The sequence below is a fragment of the Rhea pennata genome, chromosome 1 (genome assembly GCF_028389875.1).
Source record: "Rhea pennata isolate bPtePen1 chromosome 1, bPtePen1.pri, whole genome shotgun sequence".
NCBI classification, from domain to species: Eukaryota; Metazoa; Chordata; class Aves; order Rheiformes; family Rheidae; genus Rhea; species Rhea pennata.
In genome coordinates this window covers 173,864,710-173,881,300 of record NC_084663.1, presented here as the reverse complement: position 1 = coordinate 173,881,300, position 16,591 = coordinate 173,864,710, and the positions used below count along the sequence as shown (strand labels likewise).

The following is a 16,591-nucleotide window of genomic DNA, read 5'->3' as shown; positions in this document are numbered from 1 at the left end:
CCATAACTTCACCGACTTCATTCTCCTATAACATATCTTTCCTAACAGCAAAAGCAAAGGGATTTAATGATTTAAAAATGGCAATGTGGTAGCATGATAAAAAAATCCTTTTTAACATATTTTCAATTACCATTACATCTTCTCTTTGACAATTCATTAAGTGAAATGAAAATGAGCACACAAACTATTTCAAAGGGTTTTTTTTAGCTCCCCTGCCCTCTCTATGTAATAAAGACTATTAAAGACTGTAAAGACTATGCTAAGCTCTATTATATGAAGAATATATCATGATCAGTGAAATTAAAACAAAAGAAAGAAGTCTCTTTTGGGAACTTTGTGGCAGATAACACAAAGGCATTGCATATGTATAGATCTTTAATAGATCTAGAATACAGTGAACCTCTTGTGCACATATAATTGATTTTAGCATATTCAGAGAGTCAGATAAGTCCAGGATGCACTGGAGGCTCTCTGAACGCAGATTAACAGTGTGCACACGCGTAATCGGGCTGCACAACTGCAATGAGTCCAGTTTGTCTGGGATGTTTAGGACCTGATGTGAATACATCAATCCTGTGAACACTGTTCAACAAATCTAATACAAAGTGTGTCACAACTACTACCTGACTAGAATAAAGATCCCCACTGACAAACAGGTCTACAAAAGAACTACCTAGTTGGAGGGTGGCTTGGTGGAAGTTTGTAGAAACACTCTTATCCAATATTTTGCTAGAAGGATAACTTTCAGACATTCGTACTACCTTGCACTCCTTCCTGCAGATACATAATATTCATATCCTATTCAATGATGCTATACCAGCTGCTGTATTGTTGTGGAATAAAAACAGGTGTTTGCTGGCTTCTTAGTAAATAAAAACCCATTAAGAAAAAACTTGTAATTTCATTTTTCACCTTTGTAGTCAATTAACTAACAGCTTTCCATGTATTCTTGAGCCTCTTGGTTGGAGTGAAAAGACATGCTAACAACCAGTGTGTGTGAAGGTTTAGGTGATACTGGATTTTTATGGCCTTTCATTTAGTGGATCTTTACATTATCTGTCTTAGGTTACAAATTTGACTATTATCTCTTTACAGTTTTAGAAGTGCTTAAAGCTCAAACTAAGATCAGTTTCACAGCAAGCTAGGTGATGTACAAATACATAGCCTGAACTCAGTATCTTAACAAATTACAAACTAATAAATAAAGATATACAACATTTAAGAAATGGAGTGAACACAAAACTACAATATGTGAATTTGCATACGGATACTCATCAAGGTCTGTTTATATCCTTCTAGTTCAATTAGCATGCAATATTCAATAAGATAAATACATTTTATAAGTATCTGTATGTGTGTGCAAGAATATAAAAATGAAAATGGACAGATAATTTATGTTTACACAAGCAGTAGTTGGGCAGCAGCTCTGCCCAATGAAATGAAATGAAATGAAATGAATGGTGAATGAAAATTCCTTTTCAGGTCAACTGGTAACAACTCTCTTTAGAAAAGGGCTTTCTCAGAGAAATAACCAAAATCATAACATAGACTAGAAACATAATTTAAGTAAAGCTCTGGAGCATTTGTTTGCTGACTTTGCTTGAAAACAGCTCAGCCAGAAGAGAGCCTTTGGTAATGCCGCAAGTTCCTACAAATCCTTAATATTTGTAAAATATACTCTTACATGTTTATTACTGCTGATAATATAGAATGAATATCTAATCATATATTATGACATATTTATCATTAGTATCTACTTTGATGCCTGACTGGCAGGAAAATACAATTTTAATTACAACTATGGTATATTTATTTTCCATTTTGCAATAAGTGTTTTTTGGAATTTGAATACTCTGTTTTATAAGATAGTAGCCAGATGTCTAAGACTGCTCACATCTCTACACAAGGGCATAAAATATAATGACAGAGAAAACATTGGGCATTTTTAATGTGTGGATTTGATGAAGTTATAGTCTAATTGCTGCTATTGCACTAGTCAGGAAGCAGTTATTGTTGATTATCTGAAAATTACTTAAGAAATTTCTATTAATACAAGAGCTAAATGCATTTCTGAAAGAAATTGCTTAGCTTCTTTTGTGAACATGGTGAATATTTTATATATTGTTACAGAAAACAGCATGCACATTTTCAACGAGAGAGTGTCCTTCCTGTAACACCTCAAATAACATATTCAATTTAAAATGTAAGCATGACATTCAGGCTTCATTTGCTATAGGTGTCAATCTAAAAAAATATAAATTGATGCAGACAGAAAATTCTAATCTGATGCCCTAGGGCCAGATCCAATAAAAGACTTAGGCATCTAAGTTAGGTGTTAAAGAAACTAACTTTTATGTGTTTGTCCCCTAAAAGGGAATCTTGGGCTGAAGCAAGGTGGGCCTTAGATTCCTATATATTTCATAGGATAGGTACTTAGGTAGGTACTTCAAATTGGGGTCTAATGCAGTTAACAGGTCAAACTATGGTCTGCCTAAAGTCAACATGAAATCATGCCCAGCTGTCTGGATCTAGTCAGTGGAGAAAATCTGGGCAGAGGCCTAAGCTGTAAATTCCACCCTACAGATTCCTCCCTCACAACCATGGTCTGAGTTGTAAAGGCAAAGGCAAGGTGGTAAAATATATTTCCCTTTTTCACACAAAGCACAGTGATCAGAGATGTTTCCCAAGAATGTGTCACAGGATCAATGCGCTCCTCTGCCGGCCAGGAGTGAGAACTCACACCTCCAGCGTTATGGGATTCGGAGCAGGCGGTCACAATTTTCAAGCCATCGACTATTTTGACTTTTGCTGCAACGCTTCAGAGCCAATGAGCAAGAAAAGGATTAGGTTTCAGTAGTCTACCCCTTAGGTAGTCTGCTAGATTTTCATGCCTCCTTTTCTAGGCTACTTCTAGGTTTAACATTCAGCGCCAATGAATAGCTGAAGGATTATGCAGTCCCCTGGGAAACTTCAGAAATACATTTCTGCCAACTTCAGACTGGGAGACCTCCAGGAGTAAGTAAAACTGCAAAGTAGGAGTTTCAAGCTTGCAGTCTTAGTCCTCATAGCTGAATTCTACCTAGGTGCTGAATAACAAAGTATATATCAGAAGAACATGAGGGATTATCTAGAGAAAACTCTTAGGGTCATGGAAACTTTAGTATTTTAAGTACCTGAAGTGACTCAGAGTCTTAATTTTTAGGTAACAAACTGAATGGATCTTTTCTGCACTTTTCTGCTAATACAACCCCTATGTTGCATGTAAGTCCTTTCTGTGACACATACTTGTTTTTATACAAAACAAATATGCATCATCAAATAGTCTATAATTACAGGTTACAAAATTAGATACTTGGTCTTGATGATTGCTGTCAAGTACTGGAGCTAACGTCAAGTACTTGAACTTACCTTCTCCTTCCCAGGATCATTTGCAATTCTGCAGCCCACTTTCAGTAATTTTGGAAAAACTGCTCTCCTCTAACACGGAAAGAAAGAGTACTGGAAATTTAATGTACTTGACTTTTCTGCATACACAGTTAACAGCATCTTGTATTGTGTATGAACTGTGAGGCGGAAGCGTGAAGCTCTGCATGTGTCCTGCAGACTCCCACAGTCCAGGCTGGGAAACTGGCTGGAACATGATGTAGATCTTCTAGACAAGAATTCTAAGTTTTCTTCTCATAGATCCTGGGGAGTGGATGGAATGTGAGATATTTACATTGGGTCTTGCCCCAACATAAAGCTAGGATGTGGCCAAACAGCCCATCTGGAATTAGCAACTAGAAAATGTTTCCAATACCTGCTGTTCATGTCATCTTTGAAAAAAAAAAAGCTCTTCCTCCTGCAACAGACCTAGAGGCTGATGCAAATTTTCCTATTTTAATAGGTTATGAATCAGGTTCATAGCATCTACTTCCATTCTTGCTAGGACAATGATAAACTAAATTCAATGGAAGCTGAGATCACTCATCACTTTTGCATACCAGAATTTCAAGACAAACTAAAAGCAAGCAGAACTAACTGCACCAAAGATTTACTAATTAACTCGACTCTGATAAAATAAACTCTTCTTCTCTTATTTTGAATGAACTTTAAATATAAATGCATATGAGTTTTAAAAGACTGAATACTGTCAAGCTAGTATTCAGTTTGCCAGTGCCAACTTCTATTTCTAAAATTCTAAACTCCATGGACTGGGTAAATTAGCTCCTTTGTTTTATTTTTATACAGGATAAGAAGTATTTTCTCTTTTTTTGTCCAAGTCATGGATCAGGTCAGACAGACAATTAGCCCATCCGACTTATGCCAGTTCTTCTTAAAATATGTTGTTGATCACTTATCTCTGTTACAACTATTTTTCCCTTTTAAATTCTATATTGACTGTAATTAAATTTTTCCCAAGCTCAGATCACAGAAGATTGATTGATTGATCAATAGATCTGTCTGTCAGTCTGTCCATCTGTCAGTCTATCTATCTATCCATCTATCTATCTCTTTTTCTTATAATGGAAGAGGAGGCAGGAAGAAAAAAGACAGGGCTCTCTCTACAAGGCAGGACTCCCCAAGTTCTTACAGGTAAAATTAAAAGCCATTTTACTTTCAGCTGATTGGTTGCCACAAATGTGCCTCAGAAGAAAGCAGAGTAATGTTTAAATGCTTAATGAAACTTACTTAAAACTTCTGGGTTTGTTTTTTGTTTCTTTTACCTTTGAATCAGATGATGACGGCAATGTGTTTTCAACTTAAGAGTACCATTGAATATAAATCTTTGTTTGCTTTTTAAATATGATCGCATTCTGACTAAATTGATTGCATTCTGACTAAATTGATTGCATTCTGACTAAATTGCAGTGGTAAGCAACAGTTTGGGGATCCAGCTGCAAGCTCACAATGACAGAAGTAGATAACTGCTATCCCCACAAGTATCTATGAGTTAAATCACTTGTTTTAATACAGATTAGTTTAGTATTAAAGTTACAGGGTTGGTATGAGAGACATGATAAATGTAGTCATGACAGAAAACAATTTTTAATTTAGTATACCCTATCAATCTAGATAGCCCATGAATATTTACCACTAATTCAGTAGGCTGGAACAGAATAAAAAAAGAAGGAAAAATAGAAGGTTTGACCTAAACAAGGACTATGGAAAAAAAGAGAATTCTCAGCAGTTTTACTGAGAACAGATCTTAAAAGAAGTCTGAACTGGTGACAGCATTGGAAAATATGTTTGGCATACCATTATAAAGAAACCTTAAAAAAAATGAATGACATATAAAAATAGTAAGAATTCTTAATATGTGCTTCTCTCTGCTGAATTTACCAGTCTGATTACACTTAAATAAGTAACTTCAAAAGCTGAAATAAAATCATCTACAGAGATTCAGAACAAACCTATTTGATCACATCATCCTTCTCAGCAGGGATACAGTTTGCAGGGGCTTAGTGAGGGCACAGTATAAGCTGAAACAGGTTGTGTGTGCAATGAACCAAACTAAATGGCTTAGAAAAAAGAAATGTTGTTTCCATTAATTTTTTAGGTAATCTTATTAAAAATGCCACCTGTCCAGCATGGAAGTGCCCAGGTTTTAATTCTTTTTCATATCTCAGTGTTCAAACACAAGACAGAAAAGGTAGCATCTTACATATACTAAAATACGGCACAAAATGTCTGATTCTGAAATCTTCACTGCAGCCAGTTTTTCCAGCCGCATTTAAATGTCTGGCTATTATATCTTTTACTTTTCCTCTCATTGTTCTCAGAGAACTGATTTCCTGATGAGTCCAAAGAATATATCTTATTTCTCTTACCCTTCTTCTACTAAAATGTTCATAATCTACAAATAGTACTGAAAATTCATATACGTTATGTAAACACAACGCTTGGGATACACCTTTTAAAAACACAACCCCCCTCAAAAAACAATATACAACCCTGCTCAGTAACTTAGTTCTGAATACCAATAGTGATGAAATGGAGCCATAATCAGCAGGAGTGCGTACAGACTTTTTACCTAGATCAAACACTTTGGTCATATACTCAATTAAATTTAAATCCCATTATATAATGTGTACCAGTCTCATTCTATGCAATTTTCTAATTTAATGGCTTAGTATTAGCCTTTTTCCCTTTCACACACATGGACTAATTTTCATGGTACTCAGCCCCATTGGGAAGTAAGTCATTAAAGGCAACTGAAGTGAGACAGAAACTTAATACCTAAACAATGTTGTAGAAGAGCCAGAAGCACAACAGTAATATAAACCTGTTTCTCACTCATTACAATAGTATTAATGATTAAAATCATCACACTGAATAATGAAGAAATATCTTAAATTGTAGGTAGCTATCCTTTTTTGTAACACTTATCCAATTCCTTCTTCATATAAATTCATTAATGTCTCAGACTGCAAAATAGAAGAATAAAGAAAGCTATCATCCTGTTAGAGTAGAACTTTAGAAACAGCAAAAAATTTTTAAAAAACAATATAAATAATATAAATAAAGAATATAAATAAATATCACAATTATAGTAATACATAGCTATTGAGGTAATGATTGTTTTACACAGAAATATTAAGATCATAATATTCATATTACCTTTCTCAATGTGTACTCTTTTTGTCTCATGTCCCACATCATGACCAGCCAGATCACCCTCTTTAGGGCCAGGAAGGACATTAGGTGACAAACCCATCAGCATTTGGTTCATAGATAGCCCATTCTGATGGACAGCTGCTAGACACAAGCAGAGACAGAAACAAAATCAGCCATAATATCAACAACCACAGTTTTGTACTTATTCTATATATTCTTACTCTGAATGATACAAGAATTCTAGTAATCCCAGCATTACTTTAATTAGAGTTATCAGCAGCCACACAGTGGAAGAGTTTCTTCCCGTTATTTCTTCTAGTTCAAGAGTTCATTCTAAAAAGAAGAGTTTAGTATCTTTGGACTCTGTAGGATATTCACAAACATTTAACAAGAACTGAAAATCAAAATGAAACAATCTGGAGAGTAAAGGAAAGGCTCTTTTTTTTTTTTTTTTTTTTTTTTTTTTTTAGTTAGTTGTACAAAAACTCTGGCATATTATCATCACTAATATGCAATCCCTAACTCAAATTAGGCATTGTGGAATTCCATGTAAGAAACCCTAGCTTTTCAAAAATATACTATGCATAAGCAGCATTGCTGATTTGATGATCAGATATCTTGAAAAGCTCTTTTAAACAAACTTGAAATAAAGATTCATGAGTCTCACACACATCTAAGAAATCCATAAAAGGTAGTTTATATCCCTAAGCGTATTTCACTAAAAACTGTATTTGCAAGAGGCTTATGCCATTCTCAGTAAAGCATTTTCCCATCTGTAACTCTTATTTCTACTGCAGTCATCTTACTCTTGCTGGCACCACAAATGGAACTGCAGTTATGAATTAGATGTGTTGTTAACAAAACAAATAATAGATGATAGGTTGATTTTTTAAAATAAATAAGTTACTGAAGTAGTCCAGTATTTAAGGAACCCTATTATCTTCATCACTGTAAGAAACAATGTGTACAGCTCCCACTCCTAACTGCTGGTAAGTAAGCAGAGTGAGGTAAGTAGTCTAAAAAGCATCATGCGTTAGCAGAAACAATACGGATCTTTCCATTTAATTTACTTTTTTATTTAGAGAGCAATGAGAAAAGTTCTTTAATAGTTGTGGAAAAATATACAGTTCAATCACTTACCAAAAAAACCCACAACCTTCTATTTTTTCAAAACTTTACTCATGAACTTGTAAAAGCCTGGGGAAATACATAGGACATAGTATAGGCGAAGTGAGTCTAATCTGTACTCTGAATCATCTATGTGATAACAAAATAGAATTTCCAACTTGTCACGGTCAAGCCTCATTTATGGGCATAGAAGTTATCACTTCATTTTTTCTTTGGTAAGCCATTTTTCATCACATAATAATAAAATATCTTTCATCTGAAAGTCAATGAAGAGTCAGCTTCCTGAGTCTGCAAAGAGCCTAAAAGGAAGGAGTCTAAAAGATGCATGTGCTGCGTCTAATTATCATGACTACATATTTCATAGCTATTTCATAGCTGTCTATCTGCATACCAAAATCTCCAATTTCACCTATTGACAAATTCCAGTGTGCAGTGATGTAGTACTGATCAGTACCGAAATCTGCAGTATAGCAATTACAAAAGGAATTTGAATTTAATTTAATATCCATAAAATAATATGAGTTTAAAGTCTCAATTTCCAGTCTATTGCACTGGAATATCACCAAATCCAGGGTCTTTGCCATGTAATTTGCATCCTGTACATGGAGTCTTGATTCTGAGGTATTCTGAGGTAATCTCACTCCCCCTCTTTTGAGTTATAAGGGATAATACTCCCTGTATCATATTTCTCACCATTACATGTTTTCATATTTAAAGTATTTATAAAACATGCAGACCTTTTAATTGATTTAACCTGGTTTTTCTCTTCATCAAGCAACTCTACCATGTAAAATGCTGCCTACAAAGTCAAATTCAATCTAGAAATCAAACTACAGTAACAGATTAAATAAAACTCAATTTCTTTAAAAAAATGTTTACAATGTATGTTCACTTCTAAAACTAATCTAGCAAATTGCTTTCTAGCTGCAATTCTATATTTCATAGCTCATATCTTTATGTTTAATATGACATGATGGCAGTTTATATCAGTACCTGTTAATGTAGCATCAAATATTATGATACTTTAAACTGGGGAACATAATGTTGGGAGATAGTTATTGCAGCTGAACTTCAGAATATGATACATAAGAAGTATGTTTAATATGAGGACATTTTGATTAGAAAAAACAGCAGCACCTAATCATATTTAAAGTGGTGACAAGGAGAAGAATGTGACCTACGGATTCTGTCTGAAGAGCTCTCAGTCCGTGCAGGAGAGCTGGACACACTGCTGCTTCGATGAGAAGATGGATGGCTGCCAGGTCTTCGGCCCTCTTCAAGAGAAGGAGCAGGAGAAGGGCTGTCTGGAACACGTTCCTGTACCCCACAAAAAATAATTTCCAGAAAGAGGCAGGTTAGACAAAACAACCTTTGTGGCTTCTAAACATCATTTTCCTAAACTGTATTTCCCTCCTAAGTCACAACATAATTTTTTCCTCTGCTGAGGTCTCCAGGATTTGCAGACTAGTCTCAAAGGAAACTTAACAAGTCTAGAACTCTAGACCTCACATTTTACTATGTAATCTGAGAGCTACACATCCTATTAGGCTTTTAAACTGGCTTCTGAACTACCTATAAAAATAAGTTTTTTATTTTGTTTTCTTTCTTTTTTTTTTTCTCACTTGTATCAGCATGCTATCAAATTGGAAACACACGTTTTGTTTACTAGCTTAGAGATACTAGCCTAACGGGTGGAGGAATGATGTATTTCTGTACATAAATAAGGAAGAGGCAGTGCTGCTTTAACTCATACGGGGTGGAAATTTACTCCATATTTGCATTTCAAAGAGGCCTCTTGAAAAGTGAGGATGATAAAGGAATTATAATCTCTGCTGGACCAATGCTAGTAATGTGTCCGATGAAAGGCCAAATGTCTATGTCTGTACTACAGAGCACAAAGCCGGAATAAATCAAGTTTTTGCTAGGAGAATCGCTAGCCACATCACTACTTCACACTACTTCACAAGGGGGTCGGAGGCTTTTCATCCACCCACATTTTTCTATCAGCCTGCCGGTCGAGAAGAGCTATGACGAACTTCAAAACGCCTCTTGCTTTGGATAATAAGGGCGGGGGAAGCATGGTGCTCTGAGCTGCCCTTGTCCTGCTATGTGAAAACCAGTGATAGGTAGCAGAAGCAGCTGATATTTACACGGAATTTCAACAGAAACAAGGAACAAAAGGAGATGGGCTTGACTGTTGCAGAACAGTCCTTTCTAGAAAATTCTTCGTCTTTCCCTGCAATTTCCTTATTACAGCTAATAGCTCACAGGAGTCTACATCATTGTTAAATAGGCAGGAGTTAGACTGGAGAGGCTGGACAGTGATAAAAGGAAATAATTTCTACAAAGAAAACCTACTGGGAGGGACTTACAATTTTAAACAAGGTGATTTTTGTTTTGTTTTGACAATGGTTGCCGGCTGGCTGAAATCTTGTCTTATAATTCAAAAAGAAAAAAAATTAATTCACTAAAAGCTGTCCAAGATGCTTTCATCTTAACGCAATGAAATAATTCAATTAGCATGTGTGTAATAACACATATGAAAATTTGTTGCTAATAATGAGTAAAAAGTTTCTCTGAAAAGAACATTCCCATTTCTTACACTGCAAATTGCTTTTGCAGTGCTCATTATTCCTCATGCACAATAGCTAGATGAATGTTTATTTTGCTGAATGCATTCCTGTGAAACTTAGTAACATGACTATCCATCGTAATCAATAGATTTGTTCCAGGAAAACTTTATAATAAACGTTTGCTAAGCTTGAGATTGTGATTGCAAAGAGATTCAATGGTCCTGTTAATGGAGTGGGTGAAACCTTTCAGAACAATGTATCAAGACATTTAAGGGGATTTCACTTAACAGTCTTGGGTTTTTAAGTCAAAAACATTGATGAGGACAGTTTAACTGCAACATAGCTCTAGGCTTATTATGAGTTTGATTGTGTTTATATGTCCATGAACTGGATATTCAAGAGGAGGATTAGAATGCAGATGTTTTCAGAATGTAGAAGATTTATTTCTTTAGATTTAGTAGGATTTAAGCATGCACAGCGTACAGATTTGGTATAAATTGGAATACGGTATATTTAATCATTTATTTAATATAATTTCACTGTTTGGCATACAATGTATTGTTCTTAGAAGAGTTTCATTAAAATGAAATCCAGTGAGCATATAAGATTTGAATACAGAGCTGCAGAGTAAATTAATTTATTTAAACAGCTTAATTTGTTTATCCTATTTATTTGTGCTTTTACAGCATGTATTATGAGATGGATAGAGCAAAAGGAATGCACAGGACAACAAAATATAATTACTGCACAAACAAAACAGATAATGAATTTTATTCACATATAATATGGCATAAAAGACAAACTCTACCAGAAAAATATACACACTGACTTTATCAATTCATTTGTAAAATAACCTTTAACCCCAACAAAACATGGGCATGAACTATGCAGAATGGGAGAGTAATTAATTTAATACCTTAGCTTATTTTTTATAGCTCTTGCTTCATAATTCTATCAATCAGTAATACAGTCCATAGCAATTCTTTGTCTTTATCAAAACTAGCTGCAATAATAAATGGAAATTCTACTAATAATAAATTGAAACACTCTCTAGCTCTTAAAAGTCATACTTTTTAAAGTATGACTAAGATAAACTACATGGAAGTGCTGGAATATCAATATAAGCTGTCTTCCTTACTAGAGATTTTGTGGAGAAAGGATGGATTTTGTCTGTGGTAAAATATTAACTTTACCACTTCAGCACTTCAGGAAGTGCTTTAGGTAATGTGCAAAAGCATGTTCAGAGAAAAACTCAGATATCAGAGCTATTCTATACTTCTGTAAAATCTCACTTTTGTACAAGTAAGTTTACATGAGGTATTTGAGAAACAGATTTTATCGAGTTATAATCCTGCAAATTGGAATCACCTAGGATTCTGTCTACTGTTCAGAATTTTTCCTACAACTTGTCCACTGCTAGGACAAACTTAGTTTCACCTAAATAAAGATCTCTCTCTAGAGAAGCTGAGGTTAGCTTGTACAGTAATTATGCTAGCTGTCTCCTGGCAAACAAATACAAAAGTTGAGGTATTACATTTCAAATGCTTTGCCCAAATCCAAAAATGCTGAGGAAACTGTGTAGGGTTCAATTCGAAATTGACACACCTGAACATAGGTATCTAAATGTGAGATGACATGTGAGATGGACAGCTTCAGAGACGCCTAAATTTAGGATGTTCGCAGAAGGCATGGTCACCTCAGAGGTAGGTGTCTCCCATTTTTGTCTATGAAGATATAGTCAATAAAGTCACTGGAGCATGGAAAATATATGCCTCTCTCTTAAATAAATACCTAAGGCTCAGTTCAGCTCACCATATACAGGAATTCAGTGTCATTTGAGATACTGAGGGATTTTGATACATCCACACAGGGCTGACAGACAAGAGCTAAAAAAGATCTGCTCCCTTCTGGAGTGGCGGCAGGATGCTAAATTTATTTCCAAGATACTGGCTGATGAGCTGAAGAGTTTCCTAAACTCCACTAACAATATTTACTAGAAAACAGAAAGCACAGAATTATTTGTCACGTGTAAAATATAACCCTTGCTAGCCTCTTTTTTATCAGATTTTTGCTTCCATATTTGTTTCTGCAGGGACTCACCAGCAATAACAAGGCCATGAACAATTTGAGCATACATAACAATTAAGATATGCTTGGTCAACATTTTGAAATAGCAATGACTCAATTATGCATCAAAAAAGAGGCTATATTAACCAAAGGACAACAAACTCCTAAGCGTCAATTTGGAGCATTCTATATTTTGGTGCTTTTAAAAATTGGATCCAATTCACAAATTCTAAGTATTTACGAACTTGACATTTAACTCTTCCAGAAATACTCCTCCCATGTAGTGAAGTTTTACTGTATGGAACAGGTTGCCCAGAGAGATTGTGGCGAGTATCTTCTCTGGAGATATTCAAAATCTGCTTGGTCCAACCCTGTCTCACACGTTCTAGGTGACCCTGCTTGAACAGGGAGGTTGGACTAGACGATCTCCCGAGGTCCCTTCCAACCTCAACCATTCTGTGATTCTGTGTTCTGCAATGCCCTTTCCCGTACTTTTATTGCATCGACATTAGAAATTTTAGATGCTCAATAATAAGTACATTTTAAAACAACAGAATTTTCTTGTGACACTGTGCATTTTTATGTCCTTAAGGAATGGGTAAAAGATTTTCACTTTCACTCTATATCACTCCTTATCCCTGAAATCCTTTTGCTTTTGTCTCCAGTTATGGTCACTTTCCAGAAAAGACTGAAAGACCTTTCCCTTCTGGTTTTATGAGATTGAAGTTGTCTAGAGGTTGCTAGAAAGAAAACCTCCAATTTTGTTCCAGAGTATCCTATATCTTCTGCAATATATTCATGTCTCAACGTCTCTAAGTCTCTAAGTAATATAGAAAAGTTTTGATGTACTTAACATTTTTCAAACAGTTCTCATCCTTATCATTCGATAAAAAAGAAAGGGATGCAAAGACCATCCTGTAAGATCTCTTCCAAAAAGTTCCTTTTAAGGAGCTTCCTATCAAGAATTCTGTGAACAGTAATGATATTTAGAAGACCATAAATACTGTCTTCCCTATATCATATATGGCTTTCTCCTTTTACCACATCACAAAGCTAGTTATCAGCTTTATTCTTTTTTGCCTCTTTTTTTCTACTCCAGTAGCATATTTTCATTGCTTGAAAATTACCTCACAACTAACGTTTTCCTCAAAAACCTTCCATAAGGTAACCTTGATGGGGTTCAGCTGATGGTCCCTGTATCATTATCCAAGAGAGGATATTAATCTTTTTGCTCCTAAGAAAACAGACAATTAAGTGACAACTTCTAGGTTCTCACCACTACAGTCTTCTCATAGACCTTTTTTTTTTCTTTTTTCATTCTGTCCATTAATGATAAAATTCCAGAATCATTTAGACAAAATTTTAATATGTCTATCTACCATAACCAGTTTTTCATGAGCAGCCTTTATATGCCTCCTGCATATTTCTCCCCTACAGGTATTTTCAGCCTCAGCTTTTTCCTCCAGTCTAGTTTGCTTCTCCATAAGACTAATCTCTTGGTCATCTTTCAATATTAGGCACGGACTGACTTCCAGACATGCAACTGAGTATGTTTCAGGTGGTATATCACTATTAAAACTATTCAGCTATCTTGATGGTCTTCAGCGTTGAGCACTTTTAAAGGTGTTAGTGCTTTGAGTCATTAGAATGCAAGTGTTAACCATCTTCAAACTTTTCAATACTTTGGGTGAGTTCATATTGAGAAAGGATATATAATACAGTTTCATACACTCTTAACTTAAAAGACATTTAATAAGGAATAGTTCAGCATAATCAGATCTAAGAAGGCACCTGGCTTCCAATTGCTTTTTTGCAAAGATTATTATAATCTTCTTCACAATGACCAAAGCATGGACTTACTACTCTTCAGTTATATTTTGACCTATTTTGAACTTGAGTGAGAAATATTCTAGGAATGGCTTTCTTATAAAATGTCATACATATTTTAGTTTACAAGAGTGAGAGAAATGAGTCCCCTGCTTATCTTTTCATTCCCAGAAAACAGGGTGTTTTGCTTTTGTAGTTTTATCTGTCCTTGACCTTTAGCATAAAATGCTGTAAGGCTCAAAATTAGTATTTAGTCCTGTTCACTATCACTAGCTTGCTAAAGATCTTCCTAACTTCCCCTGATGGAAATGGTGCCTTTCCTATTTTGTTCTAATAAGCACTTTTTCAATTCTAATGAAAATTCAGGAGTTCTATTTTGTTGTCATTAATTGCACTCCTGTTTTAAAGAGTTGATCTATTTTCTATAAAGAACAATGTAATCCATGTTATTTGTACAAGATATTTTTCTCTAATACATATGAATATCTTTAACTTTTTCATCTATTGGACCAATTTAAGTTAATTTGATTTCTTTCTTTTTTACTTCTTCAGTTTTTCCCTCATTCTGCCTTACTGTTTTCATCACAAGAACACTGATAACTGATAATACAAATGTAGAAAGAGATCTATAGAAAAAAAAATAGGGGAGAGAGAGAGAGAGAGAGAGAGACTGTGGATTTTATTGATTGCTATTGCAGTGTTTGCTATATGATTATCGGGAATATCTGTAGCAGTTAATTAACAGAAAGTCAAAACAGCAGACTCCTAAGTAATTCTTTAACAGTACTTAAACAACAGAGAGAATCAAATTCTTGGAAATCACGGTCAGCCCATAAAGTACAGGGAACTACGCAGGGAGCAAATTTCACAGGTCTGGGTCATTACAGAGGCCAAAAAAGCAAATGCTGATCAATACCAAGAAAGAGTACGGCTGTCCCAGGGATACTAGAGCAGCGTCCAAGGTGTTGACAGCTTTGAAACAGGCCAAAATAGGACCATTCCTGGATGTGTCACAGAGCTTTATATAACAGAATTCTAGCTGTTATCTTGGACCTGCTTCTTTTATGTACATATCCTTTCAGCTGCCTTTATATATTACATTTTGCCTTGGAAATGCACATTTTGACTAAGAAACTTTATAATTTTTCCGAGGCAGACAAAAAGCATAGACAAATAAGAATCTTTCAAATGTAATTACCCCTTTCTTATTGGTAAGTTGCATAGACTTTCAGTATTTTTTTTTCTTTTTTTTTCCTCCTGTTTCAAGATTCTAGTCTTACTTGCAAAGCAACCATTCAAGCTTAAGCAGCAACAGTGGGAATTCATTCCTCAAGGTCAAACCAAACTGTACGTCTAGTCAAACACTAGGAATGGGAGTCATCTGACTAAATGTAGTTGTCTACAGTACAAATGTCTATACATACACTAGTCACCCTAAGCTCATTTTTTACCCATACATTTATGCTTCCAGGGTACGATTCACCTCATTCTAAAGTGGGTATCTAAAAAATGGCCAATGAATTATGGCCTAGAAGATACCAAGACAAATTCTATCCATTGTACCTGGCCTCATGGCCATTTTGCATCAAATTAATCTTACACTATATGTATAGTTCCCTCGTACACACGTGAATATGCATACTACTAAACAGAAAAATTTATAATACCTTAAGTCATATGCTATCTGCAGATATCAATTTTACATGACACTAATGCGTATGAGCACCTGACTACTATCAACTTCAAACTGCACCTCAAAAACATGCCTGCTAAAACAAATGTCCCATAATACTCCAAAAAGACATCTCTCTCAGCTGCAACTTGACAGATATACAATAGCTAACCTCTAGCTCATAATAAAGTAACACTTATTAGAAATTAAAATAAATAATTTTAATTACATAGATAGAACTAATTAATGAGGTGAGACACTCTGGCCACTAATATAAAGATGATTAAGCCATAAAAAAGGAGTTCAGCTCTACTTTGACCTAAGATTTTCTCATGTCAAATGAAGAAACAGGGAACAGAAGTGTGTGTACACCTATTTATATTAGTATAAATACAGAACAAGGTGATTCTGACTAACCTTATTTTATGCACAAATTCATACAAATAATTTTAAGATATTTTCTCAGGTCATGATAAAGATAAAAAGGAAATACTAATTTGATTTATAATATAATTGGAACTTCACAGTTACATCACAGTTTTCATATTTGTTTTCTCAGTATTTAGCAAAGTTACATGCTTTGGGAGCTGATGCACATTTTTAGCTTTTTGAAGAACACTTACTAAAGAGTAATTACTATTATTTATTTTTTTATCATATTATTTTTTCCTTATATTAAGAAAAAAAATTTCTTGCATGTATCAGATAATGAGGAAATAAAAGAGGC

General features: G+C 34.8%; 1 protein-coding gene across 5 annotated transcripts in view; it reads right to left on the bottom strand.

Annotated features, from left to right (window-relative positions):
• Positions 1–16,591, bottom strand: part of DACH1 (dachshund family transcription factor 1) — a 359,043-nt gene that overhangs the window by 95,649 nt on the left and 246,803 nt on the right. For 3 of the 5 annotated variants that reach the window (XM_062566918.1, XM_062566917.1, XM_062566915.1), the window contains 2 exons: positions 8,907–9,042; positions 6,601–6,735 (listed from right to left, as the gene is read on the bottom strand). In XM_062566918.1, the coding sequence (XP_062422902.1) occupies positions 6,601–6,735; positions 8,907–9,042 (271 nt within the window). Of the gene's footprint in view, positions 1–6,600; positions 6,739–8,906; positions 9,043–16,591 lie in introns of all 5 variants that reach the window. The other 2 variants (XM_062566916.1, XM_062566914.1) reach the window with 1 other exon arrangement.